The sequence below is a fragment of the Podarcis gaigeae genome (assembly GCF_964106915.1).
Source record: "Podarcis gaigeae genome assembly, chromosome: 3".
Classification (NCBI taxonomy): domain Eukaryota; kingdom Metazoa; phylum Chordata; class Lepidosauria; order Squamata; family Lacertidae; genus Podarcis; species Podarcis gaigeae.
In genome coordinates, this window is record NC_139680.1 from 85,410,045 (window position 1) to 85,423,858 (window position 13,814).

Sequence of the window (13,814 nt, forward strand, 5' to 3'; positions counted from 1 at the left end):
GCTCTTGAGGGCAGGGTACTTAAAAGATTCCTAATCCTTTATATACCCAACTGATCACTGCAGTCTATAGGAGTCCATATTGTATGGCATAAGAACTGGGCTTTTAACACAGTGGCACCTACTTTGGAAATTCCGGCCATCACATATCAGACTGGCACAGTCTATTTGGCAGCTGTGGAAGATTTTCCTTCTTCAACAAGCCTTTTAAGTGGAGTTCTACGTCTGTATTGGACTTGAAACTGTTTTTATATACATTTTTTATTGTTGATGTTTTTATTGTTAAAGCGCTTTGATACATTTTTGGGAAGCAAATTCTAAAAAACAAAATTGCTGGATTGTTTGTTTCTGAGGACCGCAACACAGAGCTATTGTGAGGAGGTTCAGTGCTGAAAAAAACACAAGAATAATGTGTTTTGAATACTTTAAATGGATGAAAATGTAACATTAAGCTGCCACTGAAAAATCCCACTAGAATTTTGACAAGTTTGTTATTCTTATTTTAGCAACACATTTGGTGGATTTAGATTTTTAAAAATAGACACATTAAAACAATACAGTGGTACCTTGGTTTAAGAACAGATCAGTTTAAGAACAATTCGATTTACAAACTCCGCAAAACCAGAAATAGTCTTGGTTTGACAACTTTACCATCCGAAAGGTGGAAGGGCACCGGCGGTGGGAGGCCTCATTAGGGAAATCGCGCCTTGGTTTAAGAACGGTTTTGGTTTAAGAACAGACTTCAGGAATGGATTAAGTTCATAAACCAAGGTACCACTGTACTAGTAGGTCTCTGTAAAGAGATATGTATAGGGCCCAATTTACAATGTGTGGTGTTTTTAGATATACATAAAAATCTTTTGTAATACCTTTCGTGCAGAACAAATGTAATACATTTTTTACTGATTTACTCTAGTAATTATATTCAGCATGAAAAAAAACTTACATATGGTACATACCAAGCAAGAATAGTATTTTGAGAGAATAAACTTATACTACAATGGCAGCTTCTGTTGTGCATGTTGCCAGGAGTTTATTTTCCAAGTAGCTTGCTAATATTACAGGGATATTGTGAGGATAAAGTTAACCCCGTCACATCTTTGGAGCAAGTGTGAAATAAAGGTGTGGTGTGTAATTAAATACACAGTATTATAGATAGGGGACGCGGGTGGTGCTGTGGGTAAAACCTCAGCACCTAGGACTTGCCGATCGCTTGGTCGGCGGTTCGAATCCCCGCGACGGGATGCGCTCCCGTTGCTCGGTCCCAGCGCCTGCCAACCTAGCAGTTTGAAAGCACCTCCGGGTGCAAGTAGATAAATAGGGACCGCTTACCAGCGGGAAGGTAAACAGTGTTTCCGTGTGCTGCGCTGGTTCGCCAGATGCAGCTTGTCACGCTGGCCACATGACCCAGAAGTGTCTGCGGACAGCGCTGGCTCCCGGTCTATAGAGTTTGGTATGTACCATATGTAGGTTTTATGAAATGTGTAAGTTTTATAATATAATTGTCCAGAAGATAATAGCTGTAATTCACACAATTTAGATTTTTTTAAATATAACTGTTTCCAAGTTTGAAATGGGACTTTTTGCGATAACTGTGAATGAAAAACAGAGACAGTTGCCTGGTCACCTCTAAAAAGCTAATGCGTCATCTGAATGATAAAAAATCTATGTGTGAAAATCATAAAAATATCACTTTAAAGAAAAGTACTTCAATATACCGTATTTTTCGTCCCATAGGACGCTCCGTCCCATAGGACGCACCTAGTTTTTTGGGGGGGAAATAAAGGAAAAATTTTTTTCCTTTATTTCCCCCCCAAAAGCAGGTCGGGGAAACCAAACCAGGTCGAGGAAGGGCGCTGCACCTCCCTGAGCTTGTGGGGCTGGCCGATGTCTGCCTCAGGCGGCAGGCTGCTATCCGCAGCGTGGGGAGCCCTGCGGGGAACCCCTGCAGGGCTCCCCACACTGCGGATGTCTGTCCGGCGCGCGGGGCGCTCTGCTTCAGGGTGCTCCGCCCGCCGGGCGGCAGGCTGCTATCTGCAGCGTGGGGAACCCTGCGGGGAACCCCTGCAGGACTCCCCACGCTGCGGATGTCTGTCCGGCGCACGGGGCACTCTGCTTCAGGGCGCCCCACCCGCCAGGCGGCAGGCTGCTATCCGCAGCGTGGGGAGCCCTGCGGGGAACCCCTGCAGGGCTCCCCACGCTGCGGATGTCTGTCCGGCGCGCGGGGCGCTCTGCTTCAGGGCGCCCCACCCGCCGGGAGGCAGGCTGCTATCCGCAGCGTGGGGAACCCTGCGGGGAACCCCTGCAGGACTCCCCACGCTGCGGATGTCTGTCCGGCGCGCGGGGCGCTCTGCTTCAGGGCGCCCCACCCGCCGGGAGGCAGGCTGCTATCCGCAGCGTGGGGAACCCTGCGGGGAACCCCTGCAGGACTCCCCACGCTGCGGATGTCTGTCCGGCGCGCGGGGCGCTCTGCTTCAGGGCGCCCCACCCGCCGGGAGGCAGGCTGCTATCCGCAGCGTGGGGAACCCTGCGGGGAACCCCTGCAGGACTCCCCACGCTGCGGATGTCTGTCCGGCGCACGGGGCGCTCTGCTTCAGGACGCCCCACCCGCCGGGCGGCAGGCTGCTATCCGCAGCGTGGGGACCCCTGCGGGGAACCCCTGCAGGGCTCCCCACGCTGCGGATGTCTGTCCGGCGCGCGGGGCGCTCTGCTTCATGGCGCCCCACCCGCCGGGAGGCAGGCTGCTATCCGCAGCGTGGGGAACCCTGCGGGGAACCCCTGCAGGACTCCCCACGCTGCGGATGTCTGTCCGGCGCGCGGGGCACTCTGCTTCAGGGCGCTCCGCCCACCCGGCGGCAGGCTGCTATCCGTAGTGTGGGGAGCCCTGCAGGGCTCCCCACGCTGCGGATGTCTGTCCGGCGCGCGGGGCGCTCTGCTTCAGGGCGCCCGACGCTCCGGGAAGCAGGCTGCTATCCGCAGCCTAGACATCCCTGCCGGACCTCCTGCAGGGCTGCCCGGGCTGCGGATGTGCTCCCGAAGCGCCGGGCGCTCTGCTTTCAGGGCGCCCGACGCTCCGGGAAGCAGGCTGCTATCCGCAGCCTAGACAGCCCTGCTGGACCTCCTGCAGGGCTGCCCGGGCTGCGGATGTGCTCCCGAAGCGCCGGGCGCTCTGCTTTCAGGGCGCCCGACGCTCCAGGAAGCAGGCTGCTATCCGCAGCCTAGACATCCCTGCCGGACCTCCTGCAGGGCTGCCCGGGCTACGATGTGCTCCCGAAGCGCCGGGCGCTCTGCTTTCAGGGCGCCCGACGCTCCAGGAAGCAGGCTGCTATCCGCAGCCTAGACAGCCCTGCCGGACCTCCTGCAGGGCTGCCCAGGCTGCGGATGTGCTCCCGAAGCGCCGGGCGCTCTGCTTTCAGGGCGCCCGACGCTCCAGGAAGCAGGCTGCTATCCGCAGCCTAGACATCCCTGCCTGACCTCCTGCAGGGCTGCCCAGGCTGCGGATGTCTTCCTGAAGCCTGGAGAGCGAGAGGGGTCGGTGCGCACCCACCCCTCTCGCTCTCCAAGCTTCAGCGAAAGCCTGCATTCGCCCCATAGGACGCACCCAGATTTCCCCTTCATTTTTGGAGGGGAAAAAGTGCGTCTTATGGGGCGAAAAATACGGTATACATTTGGGGGGGCGTAGAATAAAATATTAAGATAACTTACATTGAAGGTCACTTGATAACTTTTAGTGATCAATAGAAGATACATTTGGATCTCCTCAGAATCCTGCAGTTAACTGTGAAGCCCAATCTGTGCTGTGCAACAGATGCAGGAGAAGCCAAAGTTCCACTATGTATGGACAGTAAGTTGCTAGGGTGACATGTGAGTCTAGATGCACCACACAAGTGAGATGCATTTGTTTTAGCAGCATTGATCAGTACTCCCTGGAGACTCTAACACCACTAGATTATAATAATTCAAATCCCTAAACAATGTGGTAGGCTTTTCTCGGCAATTCTTTTATCAATACATCTGGTATAGTAGTGAAATATATCTGTTGTCAGGACCAACAATATAAAGACTGCAAAGCCTTTTGCAACGAAAGTTGCTCTCTAACTATAAGCAAACCTGAGGAGTTAATCTATACTAATGAAGTAAGGAAGGGGAGGAGGGAGTACATTGCCTGAGAGCTTTGTTTGGAGGGTGTTGGTGGTAAAACTGATTATATGCGAATATATTTACTTTCAAATATAGAAGGTATTTCAGAAATAAAAAAGAACTTCCCTGTGACAAAATGAACCTGTATGTCACTAGTAGCTGCCATATCCAGTTACCAAGGAGGTCAATGATCTACTTGTAAGCCATAAATGCCTGTCTGTGAAGTTTCACTCTCACTAATCCCTGCAAGTGTAGGGAGATCTGCAGTTTCATCCAACTGCACTGATGCACTGTAATTTCAGATATCTTTTCTTTTTCATTTTGTCATATGTGGCATGTCAACACTTCCCAAAAGCACACAGGAAAAAGCCAAAACAGTACAGCCTCCTTGAAAAGAGTATACCTTATTTTATCCCTCACTTATGAAAGTGTCTTGATACCAAAAGCGTAAGGGACAGAGAAAAGCATTACTAAATGCAAGGATTTTGCAAATGCTTTGATTTAAAACAACAAAACAATTGTTATAAGCTTTGGCTTTGAAATACCTTATCCTCGGAGGGGCCACTAGGGGCGCATCAGAAGATGGCTGACAATAACATCTCTCCGACCCACACAAGGTAATTTGGAGGCTGTGATGGGAGTAAATAGCCTCCCTACCCCCCACAGGATTGTGGGTGGGGGGACTGCCCTTGCCTGCTGTGCCCTATACCATCCCCGAATTTGTGGGGATGGGGGCACTAGGCACAATGCCCTCCTGTGGGATTTCGGCGCTCCAGGACGCCGTCTCTGATCCACACCACTGGCTGCAAGAACTTCAAAAGAAACAATTTGGATGAAGCGAATGCACATATTTCAAGGAAGGAGGGGGAGTAAAGACTGCTAACAGAGGAGATCTCTGATAAAACAAGACGAGTCGGAGGAACAAGTATAAATCATGAGAAGATACGCCAAGACTCGGTATGGCAAAGGGACTGATGGGGGAGGGGAAAAAAACTTTCTTTCCTTTATGGTATGGCAAAGGGACTGATGGGGGAGGGAAAAAAAACTTTCCTTTCTTTCCTTTATCCCCCCCCCCTCACAAGTCAGAAATGTCATTTTAAGGACTTAAGCTGTGGATTTAAGGCTGTATGGAGATAAACTTTCGAACCAAAGCATGTTTTAAGAAGAGCGTGGAATGTATAAGGGCTTTGGAATGACGCAGTTAAAAATACCGTCGCCATATTGGGAAGTTCTGTCGGAGGACTTAAGTCTGGGAGGAGAAATAGAGAAATAGAGCTGTTTTTATATTGTGGGTGAAACTCCTCAGAGGGGCTTAAGAATGACAGTTCTGTAATTAATGATGGAAAGAGCGATGTTATCTATGAAGGCAATGATATATGGAAACCATCTCGATTTGAGGATTGGAAGAACGGAAAAATTCACACAGGATTATTATTGGTGTTTATCGGCTTAAGGAGACTATCAGAAGAGATCATAAAGAAAAAAGAGAAAATATATGAACAAGATGTGATGTGGAAACAGCAAGATAAGACTGGATAGAATTATGAACTTTGTTTGGACTGATTTGGACATTAACGCAGTAGCAAGAAGATGATCAGAATCCCCCTTCGGATCTTGAGATATGGGTCCCCTCAACAAAATTTAAAATTCGGCTTTGTAATTTGGAATTTATGTGATGTGATTTGATTTGATTGGCCGGTTAATAAAAATTATTTTTTTTAAAAAATGAAATACCTTATCCCCATCATGAGCCCAAAGGAAAGCATTTGATTATTTAACCTGAAACAAGCCATCTGCACATTTGCGCAGTATTATTATTTATAAAGCTTCATAAGTGTCTCCTAATTTTATAATATACTGTTTTTAAAGTGTTCTGAGCTGCTTAGGAAGCCTTGTTGAAAGATGGGCTAAGACTTTTAAAAAATAAATACATTCACTAAGCATTTGAAAAAATGAATTGTGAGGAATTAAAATAAGGATCTGATCTTATAAAAAGGATATTGACTCATATCGTAGCTTATTTTACAGAATGTCTGTCCTGGATGCATTTTCTGGTGTCTTATTTTTGTTTTGTTTTTTAAATACAAAATATTACATGCATGGGGAATCCTTCTGAAGATCTCGTTTGGAGTTAAGGATTTTGGAATTATCCAAAGCTCTTGCCATGTTTCTTTGATAATGCATCTTGAATAGTTCAACTTACATTTATAGTAAGCATGTAGTAAGTATGAATTATGTAGTGCATTATTTGGCCTTTACTTCAAGGAGCTCAGAGCAGTGTACTTGCTCTGACTGCAGTGTTACCCTCACAATAACCCTGTAAGGCAGGTAGGGGGAAATCTCAGGCCTAGAGGCCAAATGTATCCTTCCAAGCCTCTCTATCTGGCTCCTGAAATTCTCCCCAGCCCCCCCCCAACTCCACCCCACTGGTCATGCTTCACACCCTCTTTGAGTGCATTTGCTTGGCTGGAATGTGCCTTGAACTCTGTTGATTCCTCTTGCTTCCTTGGATGGAGGGCGGAGAAGGATATGTGTGTAAAAACTAACCTATGACACACACACAAAACGTATTCACCGTTCTGCCCAGTTTTGCCTCTGCCCCCATTGCACTACTGGCCCATGGCGCCCAGAAAGAAAAGGCTTCTCTACCCATGCGGGTGGCGCTGTGGTCTAAACCACTGAGCCTAGGGCTTGCTGATCAGAAGGTAACAGTTCGAGTCCCCACAATGTGCTGAGCTCCTGTTGCTCTGTCCCAGCTCCTGCCAACCTAGCAGTTCGAAAGCACATCAGTGCAAGTAGATAAATAGGTACCGATCTGGCGGGAAGGTAAACAGCGTTTCCGTGCGCTGCTCTGGTTTCGCCAGAAGCGGCTTAGTCGTGCTGGCCACATGACCCGGAAAAACTGCGGACACACGCCGTCTCCCTCGGCCTGTAAAGCAAGATGAGCGCCACAACCCCAGAGTCGTCTGTGACTGGACTTAGCTTTCAGGGGTCATTTACCTTTAGCTTTTATATTTTTACCCTTGCTGTTACTATTTCTCCATCTAAGATCACATGGTAAAATTCATGGCCTTGAATCCATGTTTCCTTGGTCTAACACCAACATTCTATCCAATATACTCATTGCCCCATAAGCCTCATAGTTGAGGAGGTAAACTGGAGAAAATATCTGTCTATTTTAAGAAAACACAGAATTAGCCAGACAACAGACATTGAAAATGGCACTAATTGAATCTTCTAAGCCTATGATTTCCAACTACATCAAGCAATAAAAAAACTGAATTAGGTAGATTAACAGAGGCATGTTTGGGGGCTATGCATATTGTGATGAATATGCAGAAATAGTAAAATAATAATAATAATAATAATAATAATAATAATAATAATAATAATAATATCTATAGCACTCTGTTTCTGATGCAATCCCCAACAACAATTTATGTCACTATTTTAATATTAAATGTGCATCATGATTTGTTTTTCAAGTTATGTTTTGATTGCTATTGCGACACAAGAATATTCCCATAGCAAGGAAAAGCAACTGACCTTTATACATTACACACACACACACACACACACACACACACACCCCCTTTTATTTATTTAACTTAAAAAGATAACATAGCAAAAGATTTATAAATAAAATACACCATCCTCTATCTTAACAACTAACACATGGTGTTGTTTCAGATGCTGCTTAAAGAAACTGAAGCTGTATATGGAAGGTATCCAGGAGGCATGAATTTTCCCCTTAGTGAACTAGCTTTTTATAAAAAAGAAATCTTACCGAATTGATCCAATCATGTAAGGTTGTGCCAACTGCACTACGATAGCACCACTGCCTAGCTGATGGCATGTATACCCAGAATCCCAGTCATAGTTCTTTGTGTCTCCATTCAGCAAGGCATTGCGACTTCGGCTGACGCCCTCAATCACACTGGCACAGTCTGCAACCGTTGCAACGTTCTCAGTGGGAACTGAAAATTAAAATACGAAAGAGATCAAAAGCAGGCACAAACAACCATCCATTTCTATTTCTGGGGAAGAATAAAAATAAGCAGGAACACATGGGCTGATGATTCAGAGCATAGATTAATAATGAATAAGAATGGGAGAACTGTCTGAACCAGGGCAGGCCAGAGAACCTTTAACTCCAAAGCAGCCCTAGAACAAAATTATGGATTGCAAATAAGTATTTAGAAAGGTTAATATCATAGCAATTGTTTTGCTGAAAGCAGACAACCTCAACAGTAGGATCAACATGGAATTGTGGACCAGGACAGGAATGGCAATGCACTTTTTTCTTTTGGTTGTTGGCACCTGTCTGTCTTGAGAGACAATGGAGTGCACCTCTAGGGGTGAAGTGAATCCACTGTGTTAGCAGCACCAAAGTGGAAAACGCCCTGGGGGTGCCTGCAAGCCCCCAGAATTCTGAGCATCTCCCTTCTCTTCCAGTGTGCTTCTAGCGACATATACCAGATGGTATATGCACACTACATTTCTGGCATAACACAGCAAGAAGCGTGAGACATCGCAGAGCTAATCTACTATTTATTTACACACTATGTACAGACAAAAGCATAATGGTGTCCGTTCTCTCCAGCTCCGAGAGAACAACAAGCACAAGTAAAAGTGAAAATACATTACAAAGTACATACAGTAAGACTGCCTTCCGTTTCCCACACTCTTCTCAGACAGGTATGTGATTTACACCAATCACAAATGCAGCATCAGAGGAGCGAAATAGCTAACACTCTCCAGGGTGAAGGCCTGGGTGGTGTGTATGAAGGTCCTGGGCTACCCAGATGATGACTCCCTTTTGGCCTCACCAAAGGAAACCAGAGTAATATTTTTTGGCACCAGCTTGGCTGCAGGAGTTGCCAGAAGCAGGCGTACAAGATGCCAACCAACCTTTTAACGAACTCCTAATGCACAGTGACTAAAAAAAAGCAGTGGTACTGGCAATAAAGAAGCTACAGCATTGGGCAGTATTGTTTTCACTGTTGATCCAGGAACACAACACTTGCCGCTTTAGAACTGGTGGACTCCACATAATAATTTAAACTGCCTAGTGAACCTTCCTTTGCAAACTGTTTTAGGCGATCCTGGTTGCAATCTCTTCAAGTGGGCCTGAGTGCTGGAAGATCACTTGCTAACACTACAGTTTTCCCCAGGCCTACTTATGCCATTCAGTTGTGGTTTCAGATAAGTTGAGGGACTCTTGAAGGCAGCACAGATTCTTATGAATCTTTAATTCTGAGTGCAAGGGCAGAGCTCAGGGATGATGGGAGTTGTAGTCCAACAACATCTGGGACCCACAGGTTGAGAACCACTGATGTAGTCCAAAGCCCTGCAATGCAGGGATATGCAGCTGTCCCATACAGGGATCAAACCTGCAACCTTGGCATCAGCACTGTCCTCTTACCAACTGAGCAATCCAAGCTGGAGGAGGCTCACTGGACTCTCTGTGTAAATGTGTAATAGGTGTTTTCAAGTGCTTCAGCTGAAGTTCAAGAATCATAGAATTGCAGAGTTGTTAGCGACCCCAAGGGTCATCTAGGCCAGCCCCCTGAAATGCAGGAATCCAACCTCTACTTAAAAACCTCCAAGGAAAGCTAGTCCACAACCTCCTGAAGGAGCAGACATTATTTTCATGACTTTTATTCCTGCTTCATGTGTTGCAGTCACGATCATCATGGAAGCTGTCCACTACATGAGTCCTTTTGTCTGATGTTACTATAAAGTACACCAACATTATATGTGTGTCTTTCCAAAATGTTTTCAACCATGGAGAACTTGAAGCTAATGCTTCACAAATCCCTAATTACACAAGCAACTAGGAAATGGTTAATGCTGTGAATCCTTTAGTACTGAGACCTGAATTATGTTGCTATAGTCTGACATAAGCCGACAGTGAAGAAAAAGTTACCGTACTTGGGTCTACCACCTTTCCTGGTAGACAAATGTCTCCCTTACAAAAATGTTTTGTCCCCAAACACCTAGATAGTTCCACTGTTTTTCTCCTGATCCATCCTCAGACCTATTTTGCATTTTGCTCCTGCAGACTTTAAATAAATAAATATATCTACATTTCCTCATATTCATCTCTTTCTTGCCTCTCTCTGATCCTTCTCTTCCCTCTCGTAATTCCTCCCAATTCATTTTATTCTATTGCATAAAGTGTTTATGTATTTATTTTTTAAAAGTCTCAGCCCATCTTTCAACAACAAGGCTCCCTAAGCAGCGCAGAACAATTTAAAAACTGTATACAATAAAATCAAAACACGCTTATGGAGCTTTATAAATAATAATATCGCTCAAATGTACAGATGGCTTGTTTCAGGTTAAATAATCAAATGCTTCCCTTCGGGTTCATAATGGGGATAAGGTATTTCAAAGCTTTGTAACAATTGTTTTGTTGCTGTTTTATATCAAAGCATTTGCAACCAATATTTTCTTAGCCCATCAAGATTTAGCACTCTGGAATTTTTGTAGTATTCAGTAGCTAGTATATATTTTAGGACGTTATTCACAAATTAATTTATTCCAATTTACTGATGTGCATATTGGTTTTAAGGATGTGTTCTTGAAATCTGGTTTAATGTTTATTTATTATATAATCCATTTCAACACAAAATGCTATTTATTTATTCATTTACCAAAGCAATTGTTCAACTTGCCATTCTCTAATAAAGTTCTTGATATATACTGTATTAATGATTTTGTACTGTTTTGCACACTGGGAAATTAGACAGCAATCAAATAATTGCAATGTACAGAAAGTACCATGTTGTTTCGGCTCCCAAGGGAAAGCTGCCACTCCCCATTCTGAATGTTCATTATCGTCTTTCATACCCGCCTGATAAATTTATTTAAAACACCATCTGGAAGGGACTTTGCTCTGTGCTGCATTTTCAGTCTTTTGGTTCCCTTCTCTTATCCCTGAGGAATTTCTGCCTCAATTTGTGTCACTTTGTTTATAAAAGTGGACTGCCAAAACCAACAGTATCTTGTTTCTATGTTTTTCTGCATTTTTTCTTCTGTCCTTCAACTAGCTAAGTAATGCGTGCTGCAAGAGAAAAGAAAAACAAGAATGGGATACAAGGGTGAAAATTACTGTTCTCATTCTTTGTGCACGTAACAGTTCTGCCCAAGTTTAGCATATTGTTGCCATAGAATGTAAAATGATACATGCTAACAAAATGCAGACATTCTGGAAGCAAGCAGAATTTTAAAATGGACCAAGGCAGAAACAGCAGCGGAAACCACAGGGGGTGAGGGAGAAGGATATGATTTGTGTGTTACTCTTCCTGACTCTTATCCTGTAACAGGTTATGGCCAACAGATTGCCAATATATTTGATTTTGACACAAAAAAAAGTTTTAAAAGGCAGTGTTATTTCCAGGACATGACCTAAAGACTATCTATATTAACTATACTTGAAGATAAGATGACATGTAATTTTACTGTCTCCGATGATACCTGATGAAAAACGAGTGAAGGGAAAAATTGTGCTCAGGCATATATCTTCTCCTGAGTATTTTCCACCTTAGTTTCTTTCTAATATGACTACTTTTTAAAAGTCAGGGGATGTTATTTGACTCAGGATCACTGGCGTTACGACTGCTAAACCCAATTTGAAGGTATCTCCTCACTATTATTCAGCCATACACAAAGAGAACCCCAATGGCAGTACTTATTCCTTCTAACAAATTACGAAATGTTAAAGTAGAGCACTATTGTTATTTTTTTATGTCTGTGGGCCAAAATAGATGCAACAGAGACAACCATGTTTGTTGATTCATATGCTAGTCTAATCCACACATACAAAAAAACCAAAAACATGAAAAGCAGCATGCAGGTTAGGGGATCTGAACCTTCATCCCCTTCATTTTAGGAACATTGTAAGCTGCTTTTCGCCAAGTCTGCTCATTTATACATCTAGTGAATATTAGTTTTTCACGTTAAAGTAAGACATAAACACTGCTCTTTGGTTTACGCATAAACAGGGATACACATGCACAAGAAACATTATTTTCCTATCATGTCTAGTTTGACCATGTCTTGGCAATAAAATCCATGCTGCCTTTGGAAGTAGCGATGGGAGTTTATCCTAGACTCTTGAGTTACTGAAATGGAGTACAAAGGCAGTCCTATTAGTCCTTAAGAAAACTTCCAAATGCCACAGTTGAACAGTACCTTTAATCTCAGATTTCTGCATTCTTAGGGAAGTAAACAAAAGATCAGTTTAGGTAGCATCAATACATTTACCACAAAGCAGTCTGAGGAAAGTCTGTCTGCCATTGAGTATGTTGTAGCAACTTTAGGGATAGGTGCATCCATTTCTGGCTCTGTGAGATATAGATTAAGTGCCAAGTATGGCTTCCTGGCTCCCAGTCATACATTCAAGTCACTCTGATGATATGAGAGTGGGTCCCATCCTCACTTTTTTTTTTTTTTTTTTTTTTGCCTGCTGTAGGTCTACAGACTTAAACCAGAGATGTGTCTGAGATTTTTTATTTTTTTTAAAGGAAGTTAATAAGGAAGTTAAGTGACTATGACAAACATAACATGGGTGGAAATGAGAAATGACTGGAACAAACAAAATGACATCAAGCTCCAACTGAAATACTACTGGAAGCGGAGCTGTGGATAAACTATTACAGTTCAAGAACATAATTCAGCCAGGCAAAGTCATTCAAGGAAAGCAGGGCCAAGAAGAGGGAGAGTCTGGGCAGAGTCCTGTAGGCCAGACAGAGAGATCTGGAGGGTTGCATTTGTGCCCCTGGGCATGAGGTTCCCCATTCCTGCAGTACAAAATTACTACTACTACTACTACTACTAATTTACTATTTATACCCCACCCATCTGGCTGGGTTTCCCAGAAAGCTGGTAAAGTACAGTCACCAAGATTTTAAGCGATTTCCCCTTCTTTAAGCCTCAAGTCAATTATGATCTCATTATGTGTCTTTTGACAAGCCTATTCCCCGAATCTCATTCCTACCTGCAATGTGGATATAATAATCCTGGACTTTCCATAAGAATTAAAAGAAAAAAGAAAAAATTGAAATAATTTCATAATATGTACAATCATTAAATATAAATGCTATGTTCCACCTGCCCCCGCCAGCCCAACAATAAATGTAGTACATTCATGCTGTTATTGTATATTTTGTTGCATTAAAAGAAAATGTAAAGTGCCCTGGATATTGGAATTAAACAATATAAATGTCCAGTGTTACTGTTTACTAGTATGGAGGTTTCGAATCTGAGAATGTACAAGTGGAAATTAATGAACTACTCAGTGAGGAACCTTCTTTCAAAAGCTACAGGTGCTTTAAAGGCCTCTGAGATCAGCTTTTGTTACTGGTCTGGAAAAAAGAAATCAAATATGAACTAGGAAGACAGGTCTGTAGATCCAGAGAAAAAATGTATAGCAGTAAATAAAACTGGCCATGTATCTCATATTCACTGTAGTCCCAGCACTATTTAGATGGTCTTAAAATTTTCATAATTTCCTAAGGGTATGCTTACTGAAAAGCCGACAGCTGTTGCTAGGAAAACCTGTGCAAATTTAAAAGACAGCTAACCTTTAAAGGGGAAAGAAATAACAGGGTGGCAATGGCTTTCATGCAGAAAAGACATTAAACTGGACAAGGGAACAGCACCTTCTGGAT

At 43.7% G+C, this 13,814-nt stretch overlaps 1 protein-coding gene across 5 annotated transcripts in view; it reads right to left on the reverse strand.

The window, feature by feature from the left end:
- Positions 1-13,814, reverse strand: part of BTBD9 (BTB domain containing 9) — a 157,350-nt gene that overhangs the window by 49,033 nt on the left and 94,503 nt on the right. For all 5 annotated transcript variants that reach the window (XM_083732478.1, XM_083732476.1, XM_083732475.1 and 2 more), the window contains exon 8: positions 7,925-8,114. In XM_083732478.1, coding sequence (XP_083588604.1) covers positions 7,925-8,114 — 190 coding nt within the window. The remainder of the gene's footprint in view (positions 1-7,924; positions 8,115-13,814) is intronic.